This window comes from Loxodonta africana, chromosome 4 (genome assembly GCF_030014295.1).
Source record: "Loxodonta africana isolate mLoxAfr1 chromosome 4, mLoxAfr1.hap2, whole genome shotgun sequence".
Lineage (NCBI taxonomy): Eukaryota > Metazoa > Chordata > Mammalia > Proboscidea > Elephantidae > Loxodonta > Loxodonta africana.
In genome coordinates this window covers 439222-460189 of record NC_087345.1, presented here as the reverse complement: position 1 = coordinate 460189, position 20968 = coordinate 439222, and the positions used below count along the sequence as shown (strand labels likewise).

The window sequence follows — 20968 nt, the reverse complement described above, 5'->3', positions numbered from 1 at the left end:
TAAAAGGTCATTAAAAAGACAGGAAAGGAAAAGACGAAAATGGATGTCAGAAGAGACTCCGAAACTTGTTCTTAAGTGCAGAATAGCTAAAGTGGGACAAATGATGAAGCAAAACAGCTGAAGAGATTTCAAAGGGTGGCAAGAAGATGAAGTACTATGATGAACTATGCCAAGACCTGGAGTTAGAAAACCAAAAGAGAAGAACACAATTTGCATTCCTTAAACTGAACGAACAAGAAAAATTTCAAGCTTCAAGTTGCAATACTGAAGGGTTCAGTGGACAAAAACCGGATGCAGGAATCATCAAGAGAAGATAGTGGTGGCAGCTGAACAACACGATGAACATATGTAAGGCCACTGAACTGCACATCTGAAAACTGTGGAAATGACAAATGTCTTATCATCTGTATATTTACCACTATTTATCTGTATATTTAAAATACCAATCAAACGTGAAGGACCACCGGTCTGGGGGCCATCTGTATCATTCGGCCCAACACAGTTCATCATAAAGACAAAGTTCTCCATCCTACTTTGGTGAGCAGCAGCTGGGGTCTTGAGGGCTTGCGAGTGGCCATCTAAGATACAACTGTTGGTCTTTTACCATCTGGAACAAAGGAGAGTGAAGACAACTAAAGACTCAAGGGAACAAATAGTCCAGAGGACTAATGGACCACATGAATCACAGACCACATGACCTTAAGACCAGAAGAACAAGATGGTGTGCAGCTACACTACCGACTGCTCTATGATCACAACAGAGGGTCCCGGACAAAGCAGGAGAAAAATCATAGAACAACGAAAAAAAACAAGACTTACTGGTCTGACAGACCGGAGGAACCCCCGCGACTGTGGCCTTAAGACACCCTTCTGAATAGGAACTGAAGCCATTCCTGGAAACCACCTTTTAGCCAAACCATAGACAGGCCCATAAAATAAACAATAACACTCAAAAGGAATGTGCTCCTTGGAACAATCAATTAAACAAGATCAAAAGGACGACACTTGCCCAAAAGCAAAGATGAGATGGTAGGAATGGGTACAAAATCAGGACAAATGGATACGGGGAACCTAGGATGAAAATGGGGAGAGTGCAGACACATTGTGGGGAAAGAAATCAATGTCATGGAACTCTTTATGTACAACCTATTTGGGAAACTAATTTACTGTGTAAACTTTCACCTAATGTGTGCACGCACATGCACACACACACACATAAAAAAAGGTCGGGGGCGGGGGAGAAGATGAAGGGAATACAGAGAGTCACAGTACCAAAAAGAACTGGTTCATGTTCAACCATTTCAGGAGGCAGCACATGATCCACCACCACTGGTACCGAGGGAGGAAGGCCGAGCTGCGCTGAAGGCACTGGGGAAAGACAAGGCTCCGGAGTAACGGAATTCCAATGGAGATGTTTCCACGAACAGGTGCAGCACCGGGAAAGCTCACCTGCCTGTGTCAAGGAACCCGGAAGACGGCCACCTGGCCCCTCTACTGGAAGGGATCCATATTCACGCACATTCCAAAGAAAAGTCGTAAAACGCAATGTGGCAAGTCCTGGATATCATTCATATCACATGCTAGCAAAATTCTGCTGGAGGTAGTTCCAAATCAACCGCAGCTGCAGACTGAAAGGGACCTTCCAGCAGTTCCGAAGGGAAGAGGACATGGACAAGGCTGTCACGGCTGATGTCTGACTGATCTTGGCCAAAGCCAGAGAGTAACAGAAGGATGTTTACCTGTGTTTTAACGACTACAGGAAGGCATTCAACTGTGTGGATCAAATGATGTATACCATTATGAAGAATGGGAATTCCAGAACACCTGAGTGTGCTCATGCAGAACTGATACATGGATCAAGAGCCAGTCGTTCCAACAGAACAAGGGAATACTGCATAGTTCCAGGCTGGAAAAGGTATACAACAGGGTTGTATCCTTTTACTTACTTATTCAGTCTGTGTGTTGAACAAATAATCCAAAAAGCTGGACTGTATGAAGAACACAGCATCAGGACTGGAGAAAAACTCAATTAACGACCTGCAATATGCAAATGACACAATCTTGCTTGTAGAAAGTGAAGACAACTCGAAGCACTTACTGATGAAGGTCAAAGACTACAGCCTTCTTTATGTGTTACACTTGAACATAAAGAAAATGAAAAGCCTCACGACAGGACCGATAAACAACAGCATGATAAATGGAGAAGAAATGGAAATGTCAACAATTTCATTCTTGAATCAACAACAAACACCATGGAAGCAGTAGTCAACAAATCAAATGACATACTGCATTGGATAAATCTGCGGCAGAAGACCTCTTAAACTTTTAAAAAGCAAACATGTCACTTGGATGACTCAGGTGCTCATGACCTAAGCCATGGTTTTTTCAGCCACCTCATACACATGTGACATGTCTGTCAGTTCATCGTACTGTGGGGGCCTGCGTGTTGCTGTGATGCTGGAAGCTATGCCACCAGTATTCAGATACCAGCAGGGTCACCCATGGCAGACACGTTTCAGCTGAGCTTCCAGACTCAGACAGACTAGAAAGAAGGACCTGGCAGCCTACTTCTGCAAAGAATTAGCCAGTGAAAACCTTAAGAATAGAAGCGGCACACTGATACAGTGCTGGGAGATGAACCCCCCAGGTTGGAAGGCACTCAGGAGACAGCTGCCTCCTCAAAGTGGAGTCAACCTTAACTACGTGGATGACGCTTTCGGGACCTTCATTTGCTGATGTGACACAACTCAAAGTGAGAAGAAACAGCTGCAGACATCCATTAATAATCGGAACAAGGGATGTACAAAGTATGAATCTAGGAAAACTGGAAATCTTCAAAAAATGAAATGGAACGCATACACATCGATATTCTAGACATTAGTGAGCTGAAGTGGACTGGTATGGGCCACTTTGAATTGGACAGTCATATGGTCTACTACGCCAGGAATGACAGCTTGAAGAGGAAAGGTGTTGGATTCGTCGTCAAAAAGAACATTTCAAGATCGATCCTGAAGTACAACTCTGTCAGCAATAGGATATCTATATGCCTGCAAGGAAAACCAGTTAATTCGACTATTATCCAAATTTACACACCAGCCACTAAGGCCGCAGATGAAGAAACTGAAGATTTTTACCAACTCCTGCAGTCTGAAATTGATCAAACATGCAATCAGGATGCACCGATAATTACTGGAGATTGGAATGTGAAAGCTGGAAACAAAGACGAAGAATCATCGGTAGTTGGAAAATACGGCCTTGGTGATAGAAACAATGCCGGAGATCCCATGACTGAATTTTGCAAGACCAACGACTTCTTCATTGCAAATACCTTTCTTCACCACATAAATGGCAACTATACACACGTGGACTTCACCAGATGGAATACACAGGAATCAAACTGACTACATCTGTGGAAAGAGACAACAGGGAAAGCTCAGTATCATCGGTCAGAACAAGGCCAGGGGATGATTGCAGAAGAGACCATGAATTGCTCATACGCGAGTTCAAGTTGAAATTGAAGAAAATTAGAACAAGCCCACAAGAGCCAAAGTACAACCTTGAGTATATCCCACCTGAATTTAGAGACCATCTAAAGAACAGATTTGACGCGTTGAACACTAATGACCAAAGACCAGACAAGTTGTGGAATGACATCACGGACATCATACATGAAGAAAGCAAGAGGTCGTTAAAAAGAAAGGAAAGAAAGAAAAGACCAAAATAGATGTCAGAAGAGACTCTCAAACTTGCTCTTGAATGTCGAGTAGTTAAAGCGAAGGAAAGAAACAATGAAGTTAAAGAACTGAACAGAAGATTTCGAAGGGCGGCTTCAGAAGACAAAGTATCATAATGATATGTGCAAAGAGCTGGAGATAGAAAACCAAAAGGGACGAACACGCTTGGCATTTCTCAAGCTGAAGGAACTGAAGAAAAAATTCAAGTCTCGAGTTGCAGTAGTGAAGGATTCTATAGGGAAAATATTAAACAACGCAGGAAGCATCAAAAGAAGATGGAAAGAATACACAGAGTCATTGTACCAAAAAGAATCAGCTGATGTGGAACCCTTTCAAGAGGCGGCATATGATCAGGAACCGATGGTACTGAAGGAAGAAGTCCAAGCTGCTCTGAAGGCATTGGCGAAAAACAAGGCTCCAGGAATTGATGGAATATCAATTAAGATGTTTCAACAAACAGATGCAGTGCAGGAGGTGCTCACACGTCTATGCCAAGAAATATGGAAGACAGCTTCCTGGCCAACTGACTGGAAGAGATCCACATTTATGCCTATTCCCAAGAAAGGTGATCCAACCGAATGTGGAAATTATAGAACAGTATCATTACTATCACACGCAAGCAAAATTCTGCTGAAGATCATTCAAAAATGGCTGCAGCTGTATATCAACAGGGAACTGCCAGAAATTCAGGCCGATTTCAGAAGAGGACGTGGAACCAGGGATATCATTGCTGATGTCAGAGGGATCCTGGCTGAAAGCAGAGAATACCAGAAGGATGTTTACCTGTGTTTTATTGATTATGCAAAGGCATTTGACTGTGTGGATCATAACAGACTATGGATAACACTGCCAAGAATGGGAATTCCAAAATAATTAATTGTGCTCATGAGGAACCTTTACATAGACCATGAGGCAGTTGTTCAAACAGAACAAGGGGACACTGTGCAGTTTAAAGTCAGGAAGGGTGTGCATCAGGGTTGTATTCTTTCTCCATACCTATTTAATCTGTATGTTGAGCAAATAATACGAGAAGGTGGACTATATGAAGAAGAATGGGGCATCAGGATTGGACGAAGACTTACGCAGATGACACAACCTTGCTTGCTGAAAATGAAGAGGACTTGAAGCACTTACTAATGAAGATCAAAGACCACAGCCTTCAGTATGGATTGCACCTCAACATAAAGAAAACAAAAATCCTCACAGCTGGACCAATGAGCAACATCATGATAAACAGAGAAAAGACTGAAGTTGTCAAGGATTTCATTTTACTTGGATCCACAATCAATGGCCATGGAAACAGCAGTCAAGAAATCAAAAGAGGCACTGCATTGGGTAAATCTGCTGCAAAAGACCTCTTCAAAGTGTTGAAGAACAAAGATGTCACCCTGAAGACTAAGGTGCGCCTAACCCAAGCCATGGCATTTTCAATCGCATCATATGCATGTGAAAGCTGGACAATGAATAAGGAAGACTGAAGAAGAATTGACGCCTTTGAATTGTGGTGTTGGTGAAGAACATTGAATATACCGTGGACTGCCAGAAGAATGAACAAATCTGTCTTGGAAGAAGTACAACCAGAATGCTCCTTAGAAGCAAGGATGGTGAGACTGTCTTAGATACTTTGAACATGTTGTCAGGAGGCATCACCCGAGTAAAGGACATTATGCTTGGTAAAGTACAGGGTCAGCGGAAAAGAGGAAGACCCTCGACGAGATGGACTGACACAGTGGCTGCAACAATGGGCTCAAGCACAACGATTGTGGGCATGGCGCAGGACCCAGCACTGTTTTGTTTTGTGGTACACGGGGCCACTCTGAGTCGGAGCTGACTCGATGGGACCTAACAACAATAACCACCACCAGTAAATAATAAAACAAAGATATAATTCAAAGCTAAACAAGGTAGATAAAATGGAATATTTTAAAAATACTCAGGTATTAAAAAAAACAGAAAAGGAATAAAGAATCAGAAAATGAATGGAACGAATAGAAAAGAAAAAGTAAGATGCTAAACGTAAACCCCACCACATCAGCAATTACCTTCAATATAAATGGACCAAAACTTCAGTAAAAGACGTTAAGTTGTCAGACCTGACAAAGAGAGTTGACCATGGGTCGTGCACGTGGTCTGCAAATGGCTGCTAACCTAAAAGCTGGCCTTTTCTGTGCGCCCAGCAGCTCCATGGAAGAAGGGTCTGGCAAACCACTTCCATAAAAGATTACAACCAAGAAAACCCTATGAAGCAGCTGTACTCTGTAACACATGGGGAAGCCACAAGTCAAGGACGAACTTGACAGCAGCTAACAACAACAACATGATACAAAGAAGGCCCAGCTAACAGCTGAATACAAGAAAATCACTTTAAACATAAAGACAGATTCATTATATGTGAAAAGTGTAACAGACGATATGCCACGCACACACTAATCATAAGACACTCGAGTGACATGTTAGTATCTCACTAAGCAGATTCTAAGACAAGTGCCACCAGAGATGAAAACCATGACCACATGCTCCCCAAACCCTGAATGGTGACAGGTGCCTTCAGGCAGACCCCATGCAGGTTACCTCCTTCACACCTTACCACCTTGCAGGCAGGAATCAACGTCCCACTTTCCACATGTGATGTTCGGATACTCTCCCAGACCACATGGCTACCCAGTGAGAATGGCAGGGGTAGGGGCAAGAGGGGCCTGGATGTCCATCCCACATCCCAGGCCCACCGTACATCCCGTCCCGAAAGGGTATCATGCCAGCGAAGGACCCAGGCAAGCAGCTCTCCCTTAGGGCGGGCGCGGAAGGATGCTGGGAGGGAGGCAGAATGCACTCCTGGGACACTGTCTCCCCTTAAGGCTGACCCCACAGCACACCCACATTGCTAAAAGCACTGCCTGAGGCATTCAGAGCCATGTCAAGGAGGCACATGCATGACATACTTCCCAGAGCAAAGAGGGTATCAGGACATCAGGGGCTTGTGACCACCACCCACAGTCACCATGGTCTGCAAACACCCCAGCAGTGTGGGGCAGGGCTGGCGGGGTGGAGGAACCACAGCCACCCCAGGCCAACAGACAACTCACCCTAACCCCCAGGACACGCTCACCATCTGCACACAGACACAATGTATACGCATGGACACAGGCACGTGTACCCACCCGCATATACGTTCATATGTATACACCTGTTCATGTATGCACACGTGTATACACGCGTACACAGGTGTGGGGGCACACACATACACACACATGCTCCAGAAAACACACCTCCAGGAGGCGTGAGATGGCATCAGGCTGGGCCCGGGGACGGCTGTCATAGCAGGGCCACACCACACGGCGCCTGCTCTGGGGGGCTCCACCGTCGGGCCGCTCTTCCTCGGGGGGCTCAGGGGGGCCATGTGCCAGTTCCCAGTCATAGGGGGGGCCCTCGGCCAGGGTCTCCTCGGTGTAGAAGTCCCACACCTTCAGGTTGGACACGTTGCTGTAGGGGCGCAGGACCTGGGGGGGGGCCAAACATTGAGGATGGGCCAGGCAGGTGCCACTCCATCCCACCCCTGGCTCTGTGCTGACCTCTGTGTCCTCTGGCGCATACATGTAGTTGTAGAACACGGGCGTCTTCTTGCTCAGGCGGTCCACGTACTCCCAAACAGACCTGCAGGCCTGTGGGCCCCTCCGTTCCCCCTTCTCCTCGTACAGCAGGCCTGTGGGGGCACAGCGCTGAGCCCGGCCCACCCAGCCCCGCCGCCCCATCTCCGCCCCGTAGCCCCCTTACCCAGCTCAATGCGCTCGTAGTCTGAGTCAAGCAAGAAGGTCCGGAATCGGCGGGACACGTGGTGGTAGCTGAGGAACTTGAGGTAGAACTGGCTGAACTCAAACTCCATGGGGAACTGTAGGTGGACCTTCAGCACCAGCACCACACGGTCAGAGGCCACTGGGTCAGGGCCCCTGCTTACAGCTCCCCATGGCCGCCCCGCAGCCTCCCTACCTGGTGTACACAATCCAGGAACTGCAGGAAGATGGGCGTGAAGCCGCTGCTCTGCCCGGCCAGAGTGTGGGCCCCACGGTGGCTGAAGCGATGGCCAAAGGACAGCCACTCCTTCTCCACCAGCAGCCGGAAGCCCTCCAGGGTGCGATAGAACGGGTCTGAGAGCAGCTGCACCAGCGACACCACCTGCCAGCCCTGCTCGTGAGGACGGTGGCCGCCCATGCCCCGTGCCCCCTCATCCCGTAGCCCCCTCATCCAAGCGTCCTCCTGCGCACCTGGGTGGTGATGTCCCAGCCGTCCTCCAGGCTCACTAGGACCGAGGAGCCTGAGTCCAGCAACTCCACCACCAGCACCGATACCTGCAGCAGCTTGTGGATCTAAAGAGATGGCACAGCTCTGTGACCACCTCCTTTCAACTCCTTGTCCATGTGAATCCAGAACCCACCCCTGTTCCTGCTCTGCCCAAGACCACCCTCTCACCACCTCCTAGCTGGCCTCCCATGGTCCCTTACACGGGCAGCACTGTGCAGGGCGCCCTGCCCTACCTGCCGGCCTGTGAGCTGAGCCAAGGTCAGCCTGTGTGGCCCAATAGTTCCAGGAAGCCTTCTGACCCCACCCCACCCAGGCTGCCTGGCACCTCGCCTGGCAGGGTGCGTATGGCTGCTCTGGGCTGACCAAGGACCAGCTGTCCCAGCACGCACCTGTCTTTGGGGCCTGTTCCCCAGCGGGCACCACCGGTACACAGTCCCACCCCCTCAGACAGAGCGCAGGGGCCCCACGGGGGCAAAGACCTCATGATTCAAAGCCCAGTGCCCTGGTGAACCCCTGCATGGGTCACTAGGACACTGGGTCCAACAGGCTGCTGCTGACGCCACACCCAGGTCTGTCCAGCCCAGCCTGTCCCCACCTGCCTGTGCCTTCCCGCTCCACAACCCCAGCAGCCCCACCACAGGTCGGATGGGGTCGTTGGAGGGGGCGCCCACCTCCCCCCATCCTGGGGGCCACGTTGTCAAAGAAGCAAACCAAGACCCCTGCTCCCCCTACCTGTCTGGGGACTGTCACTGCCCCTCCTCCCTCCGGCCCTCCCCTGCACCCTGAGGGCCACGAGACCTGGCTCAGCCACTCCGAGTCCTCCAAGGAGCGCAGGTAGGAGGCTGGGCCGGGTTCGGCAGCTGGGCAGCCTGGGACACAGGCCTTCAGCAGCTTCTTGAAGCTCGCCTTCACCTGCCGCACCTCGAACACCTCGATGGGGACCAGCTCCCACTGTTGCAGAGGGTCTGGCCGCACGCCCTGCAGGGGGTCGCACGAGGAAGTGAGGCCCCGCTCCCCCATGTCTGCCCTACAACCTGCCCCATGTCCCAGGGCCCACCCCTCCATGCCCACCCACCCTACCCCAAACCCTAGGGCCCACCCTCCATGCCCACCCCACCACCCCAAACCCCAGAGCCCACCCCTCCATACCCACCCCGTATCCCGTGCCCTAGGACCCACTCCCCACATGCCTACCCCTTTCTCCCCGGCCCTGTGCCTGCCCGGCCCCATCCATTACCTTGAACTGTGCTTTGTCCCCAATGATATAGAGGGCTGCACGCTGGGGCCGCAGGAAACCCGGGTCAGGGGGCGCCCCATTGGGCTGGGGGGGGCCCAGTACATCTCTCCCTGCTAGCCGGGAGCCCACATCCACACTGATACCACTGCCACTGCGCCCGCTGGCCCGTATGCTGCCCCACTTCCCTGCAGAATCAGAAACAGGTGAGCGCGGGTGGGGTGCGGGCACCACTTACCTGGGGCTGGCTGAGTTCCCGGGGCGGGTGGGTAGGGAGGAGAGGTGCTGAGACTGAGGAACTAGGCCAGTGCCCGCATTAGTGAGGGGCTGTTAGTGCTGCTGGGAGCAGGCAGGCCAGGGCCCTGGGAGAGCGGTGACATAGCCCCTCACAAGGGGCAGTTAGTGCCAGTGAGTGGAGTGAGAATGCAGTGCCGCGCCGCGAGGGGCGGTTAGTGCCTAGCAACAGGCCTGGCTGTGTGGCCTAGTACGGTACCTCGGGGTGCGGTCCGTCTGGAGACCAAGGCCGCCATGGGGTTGGACAGCGTGGTGACCCTGGCTCGGGGACTGGGCACTGGGGGCAAGCAGAGAGAAGGTTCAGCCTGCCCAGGCACCCAGCCAGGGGTCTTAAGGGCTAAGGGGTACAAGGCTGGCTCCCACCACATGCTGCCCTGCCAACCCAGCAGCAGAGGTCCGCGCCAAGACTCTCAGGAGTAGTAAAAGGCACTGTCCCAGGGCGCAAGGAGGGCAGGCCTGTGTCTCCCCTGGGCCTGCACTCTCCATGTTGACCCAACTTGTAGCAGCTCCAGCCTCTCCTCCTTTCTCCAACCCCGCCTCCTGTCTCCTGACTCAGGGTACACACGGCCTCACATGAAAGGAGCCAGGCAAGACTGGCCTGGAGCTTCCAGAAGCCCCGAAGCCCCAAGCGGGGCTTGGCCACAGGCACAGATGGACCACCCACAGCACAGCCCCGTCCAGGTGCTCTGCCCACCCACGGGGGCCCAGAGACCCTCCCCAGGCTCTCCCACCTTCACAGCGGAGTGTGAGGTCAAACCAGGGCGGGGGGGGGGTCTCACTGCCCACTGCCCGTTACCGTGAGCCAAGCATGGGGCCACCTAACGCTAATGACGCTGCAGCAGGCGCCGCTGTCCCTTCACAAGTAAGGACACTTGTGAAACGGCAAAATCCGGACTTGAGTCCTGACACCCACGTGCTAGTGATATAGGATGAGTGCAGACAACCAGTCGAATACTCAGGAAACAGCAAGGGAAAGATGGGCACTGGGGCAGATCAGCAAGTCAGCAAAGGTCACGGAGGCCCATCAACACCTACTGACCTCTACCGGGAGGCTCAAGGCCCCTCACCGGGAGAGGTCTGAGGTGACATGATCTCTGCCACTGGGGCAGGGTGCCTCACAAGGAATGACCCCTGAGGTGATCTCTGCTAAAAAGATCACAGTACCTCACTGGAAATGACCCCAGAGATTAATACTGGCCTCAACTACGGGATCAGGAAGCCTCACGGGGAGTGACCCAAGGCACCCTTTACCATAAACTTGAGAGCACCTCACCAGAAGTGACTCCTGAGGTGACAGTAACCTCAACTATGGGGGTCAGAGCACCTCACCAGGAGTGACCTAAGGTAATCTCTACCATGGGGTCAGGGTACCTCACCAGGAGTGACCTAAGGTGACCTCTACCACTGTGTCAGGGTGCCTCAACCAGGAGTGACCCGAGGCGACCTCTACCACTGGGTCAGGGCCCCTCACCAGGACTGACCTGAGGTGACCTGTATCACAGGGTCAGGGTGCCTCACCAGGAGTGACCTGAGGGGACCTCTACCACTGGGTCAGGGCCCCACACCAGGAGTGACCTGAGGCGACCTCTACCGTGGGGTCAGGGCACCTCACCAGGAGTGACCTGAGGCGACCTCTACCACAGGGTCAGGGCCCCTCACCAGGAGTGACCTGAGGCGACCTCTACCACGGGGTCAGGGCCCCTCACCGGGAGTGACCTGAGGCGACCTCTACCACGGGGTCAGGGCCCCTCACCAGGAGTGACCTGAGGCGACCTCTACCATGGGGTCAGGGCCCCTCACCGGGAGTGACCTGAGGCGACCTCTACCACGGGGTCAGGGCCCCTCACCGGGAGTGACCTGAGGTGACCTCTCCCATGGGGTCGGGGTACCTCACCAGGTGTGAGGTGAGGTAGTGGTGGCATCACTCAGCAGTGTGCACCTGGACAACTCTATGCTGTATTTAAACCGCTTGTTCCTCAAAAACCCCTGTGGGACGGGGACTGTTGTCACACGCTACAGAGAGAGACAGCGGCTTGGCGGGGTGGGCCAGCCATGTGGGACATGGCGCATCCACAGGTGCGGCTCTCAGCCTGGCATTCACAGACACGAGACACCCAAACACAGGTGTCAAGAGCAAGCTGGGTAGAGGCCCTGGCTCAGAGGACCCATGTGGCTGGGACACAAACTCAGGGCCCATGTGCTGGAGTGGAAGGAGTGTGAGTCCACACCCCAGACCCCGAGGAGTCCCTGCCTGTGGATCAGGTGCAAGAGGAGACATGAGGGGGAGATGGGGTGGAGAGACAAGGGTGACTTGGAGAGGTGCCTGGCCTTAGTGAGCACGGTGGGGGAGGAGGAAGAGGAGAGGAGAGGGAGCACAGAAGAAGGAAAAGGGGAAGGGGAGGAGAAAGGGAGAGGGGGAGGGGAAGACAAGGGAAGGAGAAAGGAGAGGAGAAGGAGGGAGGAAGGATGGGCAAAGAAGAGAGGAGGGAAAAAGAGAGATGAGGAGGGGAGAGGAAAAAGAGGGGAGGAGGGGGAGGAGGGACTAGGGGAGGAGCAAGGAGGGAGGAGAGGGAGGAGGGAGGAGGAGGAGGACTACAGGCAGACACCAGCCTCTGTACCACCCATGCCGCCTCCCTACAGAACCCTCGAGCAGTCCTTGGCCACGTGGCGGCTTCTCCCACCTGAAACCTCGCCGTCCACTGAGTTGGTTCGCCTGTCACCCCTCTGGACCTGACCCACACCCACATGCAGAGCTAGCCCACAGTGGGTGTACAAAAGCACCACTCTCAGTGTCTACTAAGCACCAACAACGTGCCCTGGGCGGTGGAACCCCTCGGTGCAGAGGCACCTGCATAAGGTGATATGCAGTGCCAGGGCCCAGCCAAGTAGATAGGACAGAGATAAGGGGACCCTCCCTGGCTGAGGTGGCAGAAGCAGACAGTAGGCAGAGGAGGAGCTGCCTACCTCCCCAGGAAGCATGCCAAGATGGCTGAGGAACGCAGAGGCCAGCTCAGGAGCTTGGCTGAGCAACGGGGTAGGGAGGCCCAAGCAGGGCTCAGCATACTTCCCTGGCACTGGATAAGCTTCACACCCCTCTCCCCCACACCCTGGCCAAGTGCACTTTTGTCCCTCCTGCCCGCCCCACCCTGCCCCCCACCTCAAGGAGCCCTCACCGTGGCTGCCCAGTTGGGCAGAGGAGAAGCCGCTGAGGGTGTTGCGTCCTGAGGCATCAGCATAGCGGGGCATGGAGCTGACCACAGCCTGCAGGTACTGCTCCTGCTCCAGGCTGCTTGAGTCTGCCTGGGACTGGCCTGCAGGGGAAGGGACGCTGGGTGAGGTGCAGAGCCAGACCAGGGCCCACCCAGTGCCCATAGTTGGGGAGAAGATAACAGGAAGGAGGGGGAGAGGTGGAGAGAAGAAAAGGGGGGGGAGGGGCGGGTGCAGCGGCAGCGGACCTGGTGATGGCGCGTTCTGCGCCTTGAAGAGGCCGACGACGCCCTTCCCATGCAGGCCCCCGGAGCGCAGCAGCACAGCCCGGGAGCGGCCGCTGCGCCAGCACACCACGGGGAAGCGGTTCTGGCGGTAGCAGCGAGAAACACGCTGCAGAGCATTGTCCTGGATGCTCTGGGGCACAATCAGCAGCCCAGGGTAGCTGCCAGGAGTTGGGTCATTAGTTGGTGCACCTGACCCCACCGCATACCCCAGCTCACCGCCACCCAGGCCAGAAACACTTGTGAAGACCCTGCCCTCTAAGGCCCCCACCCCGCAGCCTCTGCCCATGTGGCAGCTGACCTGCGACAGATGGCATACATGCGGTTCACCGGGGAGACGCGGAAGGGCTCGGACTTGGCCCGGCTCAGGCTGCTGCTGAGCGTCCCCAGGCCTAGTCGCTGGTAGTCACGGCAGCATGCCCGCTCTACCAGGCTGCTCATGGTCATGCGGTCCGAGGGCTTCAGGGCTGACGTGGGGGTCAGGGTGCTGGGCTCGAGCTCATCCGAGACTGAGGGTATAGGACACGGGGTTGGCACTGGGGACCACCTGGCCCTCCACACAGGGTCGGCACCAGGGACCGCCTGGCGCTCCATACGGGGTCGGCACCAGGGACCGCATGGCCCTCCACACAGGATCGGCACCTGGCTGCCTTCCCCCGCCCCCCAGCCTCACCTGAGATCTCGTCGTCCTGGTCCTCCGGCGGGGGCTGGCCCCGGTGCTCCCAGTTGGGGGGGTTGTACTTCTTCCGAGTGACATACTGCCTGCCGATGGTCTTCTTGGCGTTCTTCACCAGGTTCCGGGACAGAGCTCTGGAGGAAATTGGGTCAACGTGGTGAATGAGACAGACCCGTTCTTGTACGCTGGGCCCTGGAGGCAGCCAGGGCAGGACAGGTACCCTCTGAGAATTGGGCCCATACCTGAGGGAAGGCCCCTTGTCCTTGGTGGCCCGGGCTGGCCGGCCAGGTGTGTGGGCAGAGCCCCCAGTAAAGGCGAAGGTGCCCCTGACGTCTGGTGGGTACCGCAGCTTGTGCAGCTGCTTGCGAAAGAGCTCAGCACTGTCGGACCCCACCTCCTCGTCAAATGCCATCTTCAGCAGCTGTGCCAGACAAAGACACCCTCAGCAGATGACAAGGACCCCCTCAGCAGACAGAAGGCCCAGCCTGAGGCCCTGCCCACCAGTCTGGCCCCTCCTCAGCCGGCCAAAGGCCACACAGGCAGGTGAGTCATGAGGTGGCCCCTCGGCCCTTATGACTGGGGGACGCAGAATGAACAAGCATCCCTGAAATGGAGCTTGTGGGTACCAAAGTGGACAGCCCAGGCCCACTCCGCCATCATGACAGACGGGCCTCGTGCTCCCTCTGAGCATGCTCCCCTCCAGCGGCCCTCAAGGAGGAGAGAGACCAAGGAACACCCTTCCTCCTGTCCGACTGAAGCTGGAGAGCACCGAGCACCCCTGCAGGAGGCGAGGCACGCAGCTCACGCCAGCCCACAGACACGCCAAGTATCCTGGCCCAGTCCGCGGTGGACAGAGACAGAGGGCATGGGCCCACGCCAAACCCCTGGGACCCAGGGCCCCAGCAAGAGTCCACACATGAGCCCAGAGATCACAAAGGCCTGGAGGGAACTGGCCAGGATGCCCCCCCATACCCCCCCACCGCCCTGAGCCCCCGGGGCCCCCACCTGGAACGTGCACGAGCGCAGCTGCAGCCCGTCCTGCAGGAGCTGGTCCACGTGCGTCTGGACACTGATGCGCTTCTCCTTGGTCAGTGCAGCCACTGGGAAGGAGCGCGCCACCACCTGCTCCCCGACTGAGAACAGCCGGGAGTCAGGGGGGCTCGGGGAGGGGCCACAGACTCCTAGGGCCCAAGCTGTTGGGGAGCCCATCTCCCACGGGGGCCCTGCAGCCCTGGGTACGGGGGGCAGGGAGGCTCACCCAGGGGGTCAGCAGGCATCCCCGTGAAGATGACTCGATACGTGGTGAGGAAGACGGCACCCTCAGCCGGCAGCAGTGCAGGGCCCCCCACGCCACCCCCTGCACCAGCCTCACGCCCGTCGGGGAGCAAGGAGACACGGAGGCCGTCTAGTACACACTCCTCGCCAGGCAGCAGGCGTGGCCGCAGCAGCTTAGGCTGCCAGGGGAGGGGAGTGGTCTCAGGATGTGGTGGGACCTCCCCAGCACTCAAGGCCCAGAACCACCAGCATTCACGGCCTGGACTCCCCAACACTCACAGCCTAGACCCACAAGTGCCCACAGCCTGGATTCCCCTGCCCTCCTAGCCTGGACCCCCATGCCCATGTCCCAGACCCCCCAGCACTCCTGACCCAGACCCCTGTGCCCTCAGCCTGGGCCCCAGCCTCCTGGCCCAGCCCTGTGCCCGCAGCCCTCACCTTCTGGATGGGCGGCAGTCTTTTGCTCTCACGGTGCACGGCCTCTAAGGTCTCAATGTGCATCTGGACGATGTCTGGGGGAGAACAGGTCTCATGCCCGGGGCCGCCCACACCTGCCCCGTTGGAAAGGAGTTGCATCCCAGACCCCCCATACCTGGCACCATGACATGCAGCCCCTTGAGGTGGTCGCTGGTAACCCCACTCTCTGTGCAGACCTTGTCCACAAAGCGGTTGATGAAGCGGACCACGGCCCCGGCCACGTCTGAGATCTCAGCGTCCTCAAAGCCACTTTCTGTGTCGTAGCTGCCTGCCATGCTGCCCGCCATACTGCCAAGGAGGGCATGTGGGCACAGGCCCAAGGCCGGACCCCCCAAGGCGAGGATCCTACCCTCCTAGATGCTGGGAACCACGCAGCCAAAATCCAGCCCCTCAATGCTGGGACCCCACCCAAAGCTGAGACCTCCCACGTGAGGCCAGGATCCTCTGACCTCCCCCATACTGAGACCCTCCCTCCAAGGCCAGGACGGCCCCCTCAGCCAGGACTCCCCAGTGCTGGGACCCTTCCCGCCTTGGCCAGGACACCCTGGGGGGCCCAGGACACCCTGGGGGGCCAGGACACCACCCCCCAGGCCAAGACAGGGCGCAAGCCCACCTGTTGGTGACCAGGCTATTGCTGGCACTCTCCAGGTCTCCCAGGCCTGCGCGGTCCCGCAGTAGCCGGCTCTTGCTGCTGTCCAGGGGCAGCAGGAGATAGCTCATTCGGTTGGCATAGTGGATGGCCTGGCTGAATACAGTGCTCTCCTCCTTCTGCACCAGCTCCTGCTGCTTCTCCCGACTCAACATTGGCCACAGGCGCCGCTGCTCTGAGGCCACGTCCAGGGCCGACCGCTCCTCCTCACGCGGAAGTGTCTCCCCCACCTCCTGCACACAGCACACAGTGAGCCTGGCCCACCCTGCCCTGCCGGCCCCACCCGCCCAGGCCCAGCTCACCTGGGAGGGGGCGTGGTCCTCGGTGGGCTCCAGGTAGAGGGCCCGGATGTGGGTCTGCACGTCCCCATAGAACATGGCCTCCCAGAACTGTGGCGTGCTCCACACCACGTGCTCCTGCACGCAGCTGTACGCAAACTGTGTCACCCCAGGGCTCAGCTTCTGTGGGGCCAGGAAGGGGTCAGCAGGCTGCAGCCGGGGGGCGGTGACACCACAGGGCAGGCTGGGCTGGTGGGGCCACCGACACTCACCCGACAGAAGGCAGTGACCAGAGGCAGCAGAGCGGCTGCAACACCATGCTCGTCCATGGAGGTGCAGTCCTAGGCAGAGGTGGGCCTTGGTGTGATCCCCCCTTGCCAGACAGGCCCCCCAGTCACCGCCACCCCATACCGGGCCTTCCACCTGCACCTATTGCTGTAGCTCCCCCAAGGACAAAAGAGGGCCCACACCCATCTGCCCTGACCCCTACACCCGCCTCCAGTAAGGTCTTCCCCACATCGCCGCCACCTGCTGACCAGGACTTCCTCCCCCGTCACTGTTCCCAGCAGTGGGGTCCTCTGCATCCCCACACTAGCACTGCCTCCTCCCAGCACTGCCCCCAGAAAACGGGTTCTCTGCCCACACATACTCGACCCCCCACTGTTGCTGTCCCTGGAGGAGTCCCCTGCCCCCACACACCAGGCCCCCCACTGATGTTATCCCTGGAGGAGTTTCCTGCCCCCCCCCACACTGGGTCCCCCACTGCTGCTGTCCCTGGAGGAGTCCCCTGCCCCCACACACCAGGCCCCCCACTGATGTTATCCCTGGAGGAGTTTCCTGCCCCCCCACACACTGGGTCCCAAACTGCTGCTGTCCCTGGAGGGGTTCCCTGCCTCCACACACACTGGGTCCCCCACTGCTGCTGTCCCTGGAGGAGTTCCCTGCCCCCCCACACACTGGGTCCCCCACTGCTGCTGTCCCTGGAGGAGTCCCCTGCCCCCACACACCAGGCCCCCCACTGCTGCTGTCCCTGGAGGGGTTCCCTGCCTCCACACACACTGGGTCCCCCACTGCTGCTGTCCCTGGAGGAGTTCCCTGCCACCACACACACCAGGTCCCCCCACTGCTGCTGTCCTTGGAGGGGCCCCCGCCCCCACACACTCCGGGCATCTCACCCTGTGCAGTGCCCCGATGAGGGGCCCCCACATCGTGTGGCGGCCTCACCTGCAGGCAGCAGTTCATCATGCGGACGACAAAGTCAAACTGCTGATGGTCCAGCACAGCCCGGTTCTGCTGCACATGCAGGTGCAGCTCCTGGGTGAGGCAGCGGCGGGCAGCACGGCCCTTCAGGGCCCTCAGCACAGCTGGCAGCAACTGGGGATACAGCCAGGTCACAAGGGCCTGCCTGCAGGGCCCGGTCATGGCCCAGCAGGCAGGGGCACGTGGGGCCGTGAGTGTGAAACTGGCCGGGATGGGGCGCGCCAGGTAGCAGAAACCAAGCATTGTCCTGGTTAGGCAGCCCCTGAGCAGTAACAGCTGTGTGAGCTTGCAACAGACGCAGCAAGTCTGTGGCCAAGAACTGCCACGTGTATGCACACGCATGGGGTCCGGGGCAGCACCACTCACCAAAGGCTGGTCTGCATGGCACCCAGAGACCTGGGGCAGGGCCCTGCACACCCCCGTGCTCCCCTTCCCACGTGCTCCCCTCCCCTCCACGCACACCCTCCCCGCCCCTGTGCTAGCCCCCTTTTGCTCCCTTGCCCTGCACAGGCTCCCCTCCACGTGTGCTCCTTCCCCACAGGCTCTGCACCCCCACAGCTAAGCTGTCTGGTGACAAACATGCAGCGCTGAGCAGCGTGCATGCGCCGTTGTCCACAAATGGAAAAAAGAAACCGAGCATGGGGCCCCACGATTTTTTCTGGGAATGACTCAGAAAAAACAGTGGAGACCTCTGGTCCTCTGAATTTCTAAAACCTGAAGCACGGCCATCCCCGCTGGCCTCCCTTCTGGGCCGGAGCTCTACCAAGCAGACTGCTCTACCTCCCCAAGGCCGTGTGCTGAGGCCAAGGGACATCCGAGAGGCAGGCATCCACCTGCCCTTCGGGCTGCTGCCACACAGTGAGGTCCGCGGTGCCCATGCAGAGCCAGTGCCACCCTGTGAGCAGGCCCATGTGCTGCCCCAGCCTCAGCCCAGGTGCTGCCGCCAGCACTACCCGTGCCATGCCCACCTTTTTTGCCTCCAGCATCTTCCCCTCAAACACGTAGGAGATGCAGTTGCGGACCACCTCCAGCCGGCGGGCGCTGTTGGCGTGGAGCCCACTGCTCCGCTCCAGGATGGCAGCTGTGAAGGCAGAGGGTGCTAAGCCAACCCCACACGCCTTGGCCGTGCTGGGGAGGCCTGGGGATGCGAGACCCAACCCCAACGCACTCATGGGGGGCCCTGAGGGCACAGTGGTCCTCCTCTCAGCCCGTACAGCCGGGGGTGCACCCTGCATTTTGGCGGTGGCCTGGTCCACGATCCACTGCACGGTGCCCTCATCCAGTCGAGGGAAGGGCCGCAGTGCTCGTCTCAGGTGGCTGGACTCCATCGGCCGCTGCACCTTGTGCATGGTCACCGCGGGATACGGGTTCTCCTGGACGGGGGGACAGCATGGGAGGAAGCAGGCAGGGTGCCCCACACACCCCCTCGGCCTGCCACCCCTCAGCCTCCTCCACCCACCCTGCCCACCTTACATTCTTATACAGCTGCTCTGCCAGTTCCCTGACGTGACGCAGGACTCGCTGGGGGTAGTTCTCATCTGCCCGCATCCGTGCCACCTCACGGGCCACCAGCTAGGGGGAGGCAGCATCAGGCAGGCTGGCCAGGGCGGGGGCCCCCTCCAGCTAGGAGGGGCAGGATCAGGCAGGCTAGCCAGGGCAGGGGTTCCCCTCCAGCTGCGGGGGCAGGGGCAGGGGCGCACCTCATCAAACAGGTCTGTGGAGCGGTAGGGGACCCCGCGCTCCGACACGAAGCCCGCAAAGGCCATGCCCTCCAGCACCTTCATCAGGAAGTCGTCCTCCACCAGTCCCCGCTGGCCCAGGAAGGCTGCCTGGAAGCACGCAAGGGGCTCAGCTCTCAGGATCCACTGGCCAGGCATCACCTCCTGCCACCCCACCAGGCACTGGGCCGAGTGCCCACCTTGTGGAAGCGGATGACGGGCTCAGGGTGTATGCGGACGATGTGCAGGCACCAGCGGTAGCCCTGCAGGAGCTGAGCGAAGAGCCTCAGGAAGACTGCACGCAGCTCCTTGTCCTGGGGGTGGTGCTGGTGAAGGCTCTGCCCCAGCTCCCCAAGACCCCCATCCCCAGAGGCTCCCCATGGCCCAGTGCCAAGTCCAGACTGACCCTCAACGTGGCCTCAAGGGCCCCGAGATCTGGCCCTGCCAGCCCCCCACGGCCCCCCTACAAGCGAGAGGCCTGGAAGGGGTGGGGCCACTGGGCACTATGAGTGGGAGTACCCGGGGCATGGGGCCAAAATGGAGAGCAGCGTGCCCACCTGCATCTTCAGGGAGGAGGAGGATGTCACAGGGGGCGGGAAGGCGAGATCAGCCAGCTCCAGCTCTGGATCCAGGACCTGAGGAAGCAGGGGGAGCAGCGTTCAGGGAGCCACCGGCCACCAGTGCTGGGACCCTGGCAGCGGGCAGCCCTGGTTCCACCCCCCGGGTCCCTGTGGCCCCCACACCCCCCCTCACCATGCTCAGAACACTGTGTGTCTGGCTCTGCAGTGGCTCCGGCAAGGGTGGGATGTGCACACACTCAGGGACAGTCACCGTCCCCCCATCAAGATCAGCAATGATCACGTCCAGCTGTGGGGAGAAGACGTCAGGACACCGCAGTGCCTTTCAGCAGGGCCCCAGCTTTCACGCTTCCCATCAGGGACGAGGCAGGCTGTGCAGCCACCTGGCAGAGTCCTCACCAGCTCCTGGGTCTCTGCCTGGAAGGCCGCGTTGACTCCGATGATGAAAGGTGTGGGCGTGCTGAGAACCTCCAGGAGCTGTGCCGGCAGGATGGGCACGTAGGTGAAGCTGCAACAGGCCAGGGCTCAGTGTGTGAGCCACACCAGGGCAGCCACAGGGCGGGGACTGGGGGAGCCAGGTGAGGAGCTGGGCCAGGGCAGGGGGTCAGGGCGAGGACAGGGGCAACAAGGTAGTGAAACTGAGGCAGTGAGGGGCTGGAGTGGCAAGGACAGGGGGCGAGGGCCAGGGTGGGCCAGGGCAGTGGGGAAGCAGAGGTGGGCAGGCGGGCGGGGGGGTGCTGAGGTGGGATACCTGTATCGGAGGGGGAACAGCAGTGCCAGGAGGCCCCGGCAGGCGTCTGCGAGCCGCTGGTAGCTCCGGGACAAGAAGAGGATCTTGTGCTCAGTGAGCGCCGCACAGAACAAGGACAGCACGTTGGTGATGCCTGAGAAAGAAGACAGGCTTGGAAAAGAGCCCTAGGTCCCTACCTGCACAGGGAAGAGCCCCCACCTCGGGCCCAGGCCCACATGCGCTAGAGAGGAGCAGCGGCTGTGGGGGACGAGGCTGTG

The 20968-nt window shown here is 57.8% G+C and overlaps 1 protein-coding gene across 4 annotated transcripts in view; it reads right to left on the bottom strand.

The window, feature by feature from the left end:
- The window catches only part of SBF1 (SET binding factor 1), a 39198-nt gene that overhangs the window by 8961 nt on the left and 9269 nt on the right, over positions 1 to 20968 (bottom strand). For 2 of the 4 annotated variants that reach the window (XM_064283254.1, XM_064283251.1), the window contains 30 exons: positions 20712 to 20844; positions 20360 to 20468; positions 20136 to 20249; positions 19940 to 20017; positions 19583 to 19696; positions 19365 to 19493; positions 19138 to 19236; positions 18833 to 19037; positions 18633 to 18745; positions 17629 to 17778; positions 16677 to 16745; positions 16429 to 16587; positions 16091 to 16359; positions 15593 to 15765; positions 15439 to 15512; positions 14984 to 15179; positions 14731 to 14858; positions 13968 to 14146; positions 13723 to 13859; positions 13351 to 13558; positions 13014 to 13210; positions 12732 to 12869; positions 9758 to 9835; positions 9268 to 9452; positions 8829 to 9008; positions 7994 to 8095; positions 7719 to 7904; positions 7506 to 7632; positions 7304 to 7434; positions 7001 to 7231 (listed from right to left, as the gene is read on the bottom strand). In XM_064283254.1, the coding sequence (XP_064139324.1) occupies positions 7001 to 7231; positions 7304 to 7434; positions 7506 to 7632; positions 7719 to 7904; positions 7994 to 8095; positions 8829 to 9008; positions 9268 to 9452; positions 9758 to 9835; positions 12732 to 12869; positions 13014 to 13210; positions 13351 to 13558; positions 13723 to 13859; positions 13968 to 14146; positions 14731 to 14858; positions 14984 to 15179; positions 15439 to 15512; positions 15593 to 15765; positions 16091 to 16359; positions 16429 to 16587; positions 16677 to 16745; positions 17629 to 17778; positions 18633 to 18745; positions 18833 to 19037; positions 19138 to 19236; positions 19365 to 19493; positions 19583 to 19696; positions 19940 to 20017; positions 20136 to 20249; positions 20360 to 20468; positions 20712 to 20844 (4391 nt within the window). The remainder of the gene's footprint in view (positions 1 to 7000; positions 7232 to 7303; positions 7435 to 7505; positions 7633 to 7718; positions 7905 to 7993; positions 8096 to 8828; positions 9009 to 9267; positions 9453 to 9757; positions 9836 to 12731; positions 12870 to 13013; positions 13211 to 13350; positions 13559 to 13722; positions 13860 to 13967; positions 14147 to 14730; positions 14859 to 14983; positions 15180 to 15438; positions 15513 to 15592; positions 15766 to 16090; positions 16360 to 16428; positions 16588 to 16676; positions 16746 to 17628; positions 17779 to 18632; positions 18746 to 18832; positions 19038 to 19137; positions 19237 to 19364; positions 19494 to 19582; positions 19697 to 19939; positions 20018 to 20135; positions 20250 to 20359; positions 20469 to 20711; positions 20845 to 20968) is intronic. The other 2 variants (XM_064283252.1, XM_064283253.1) reach the window with 2 other exon arrangements.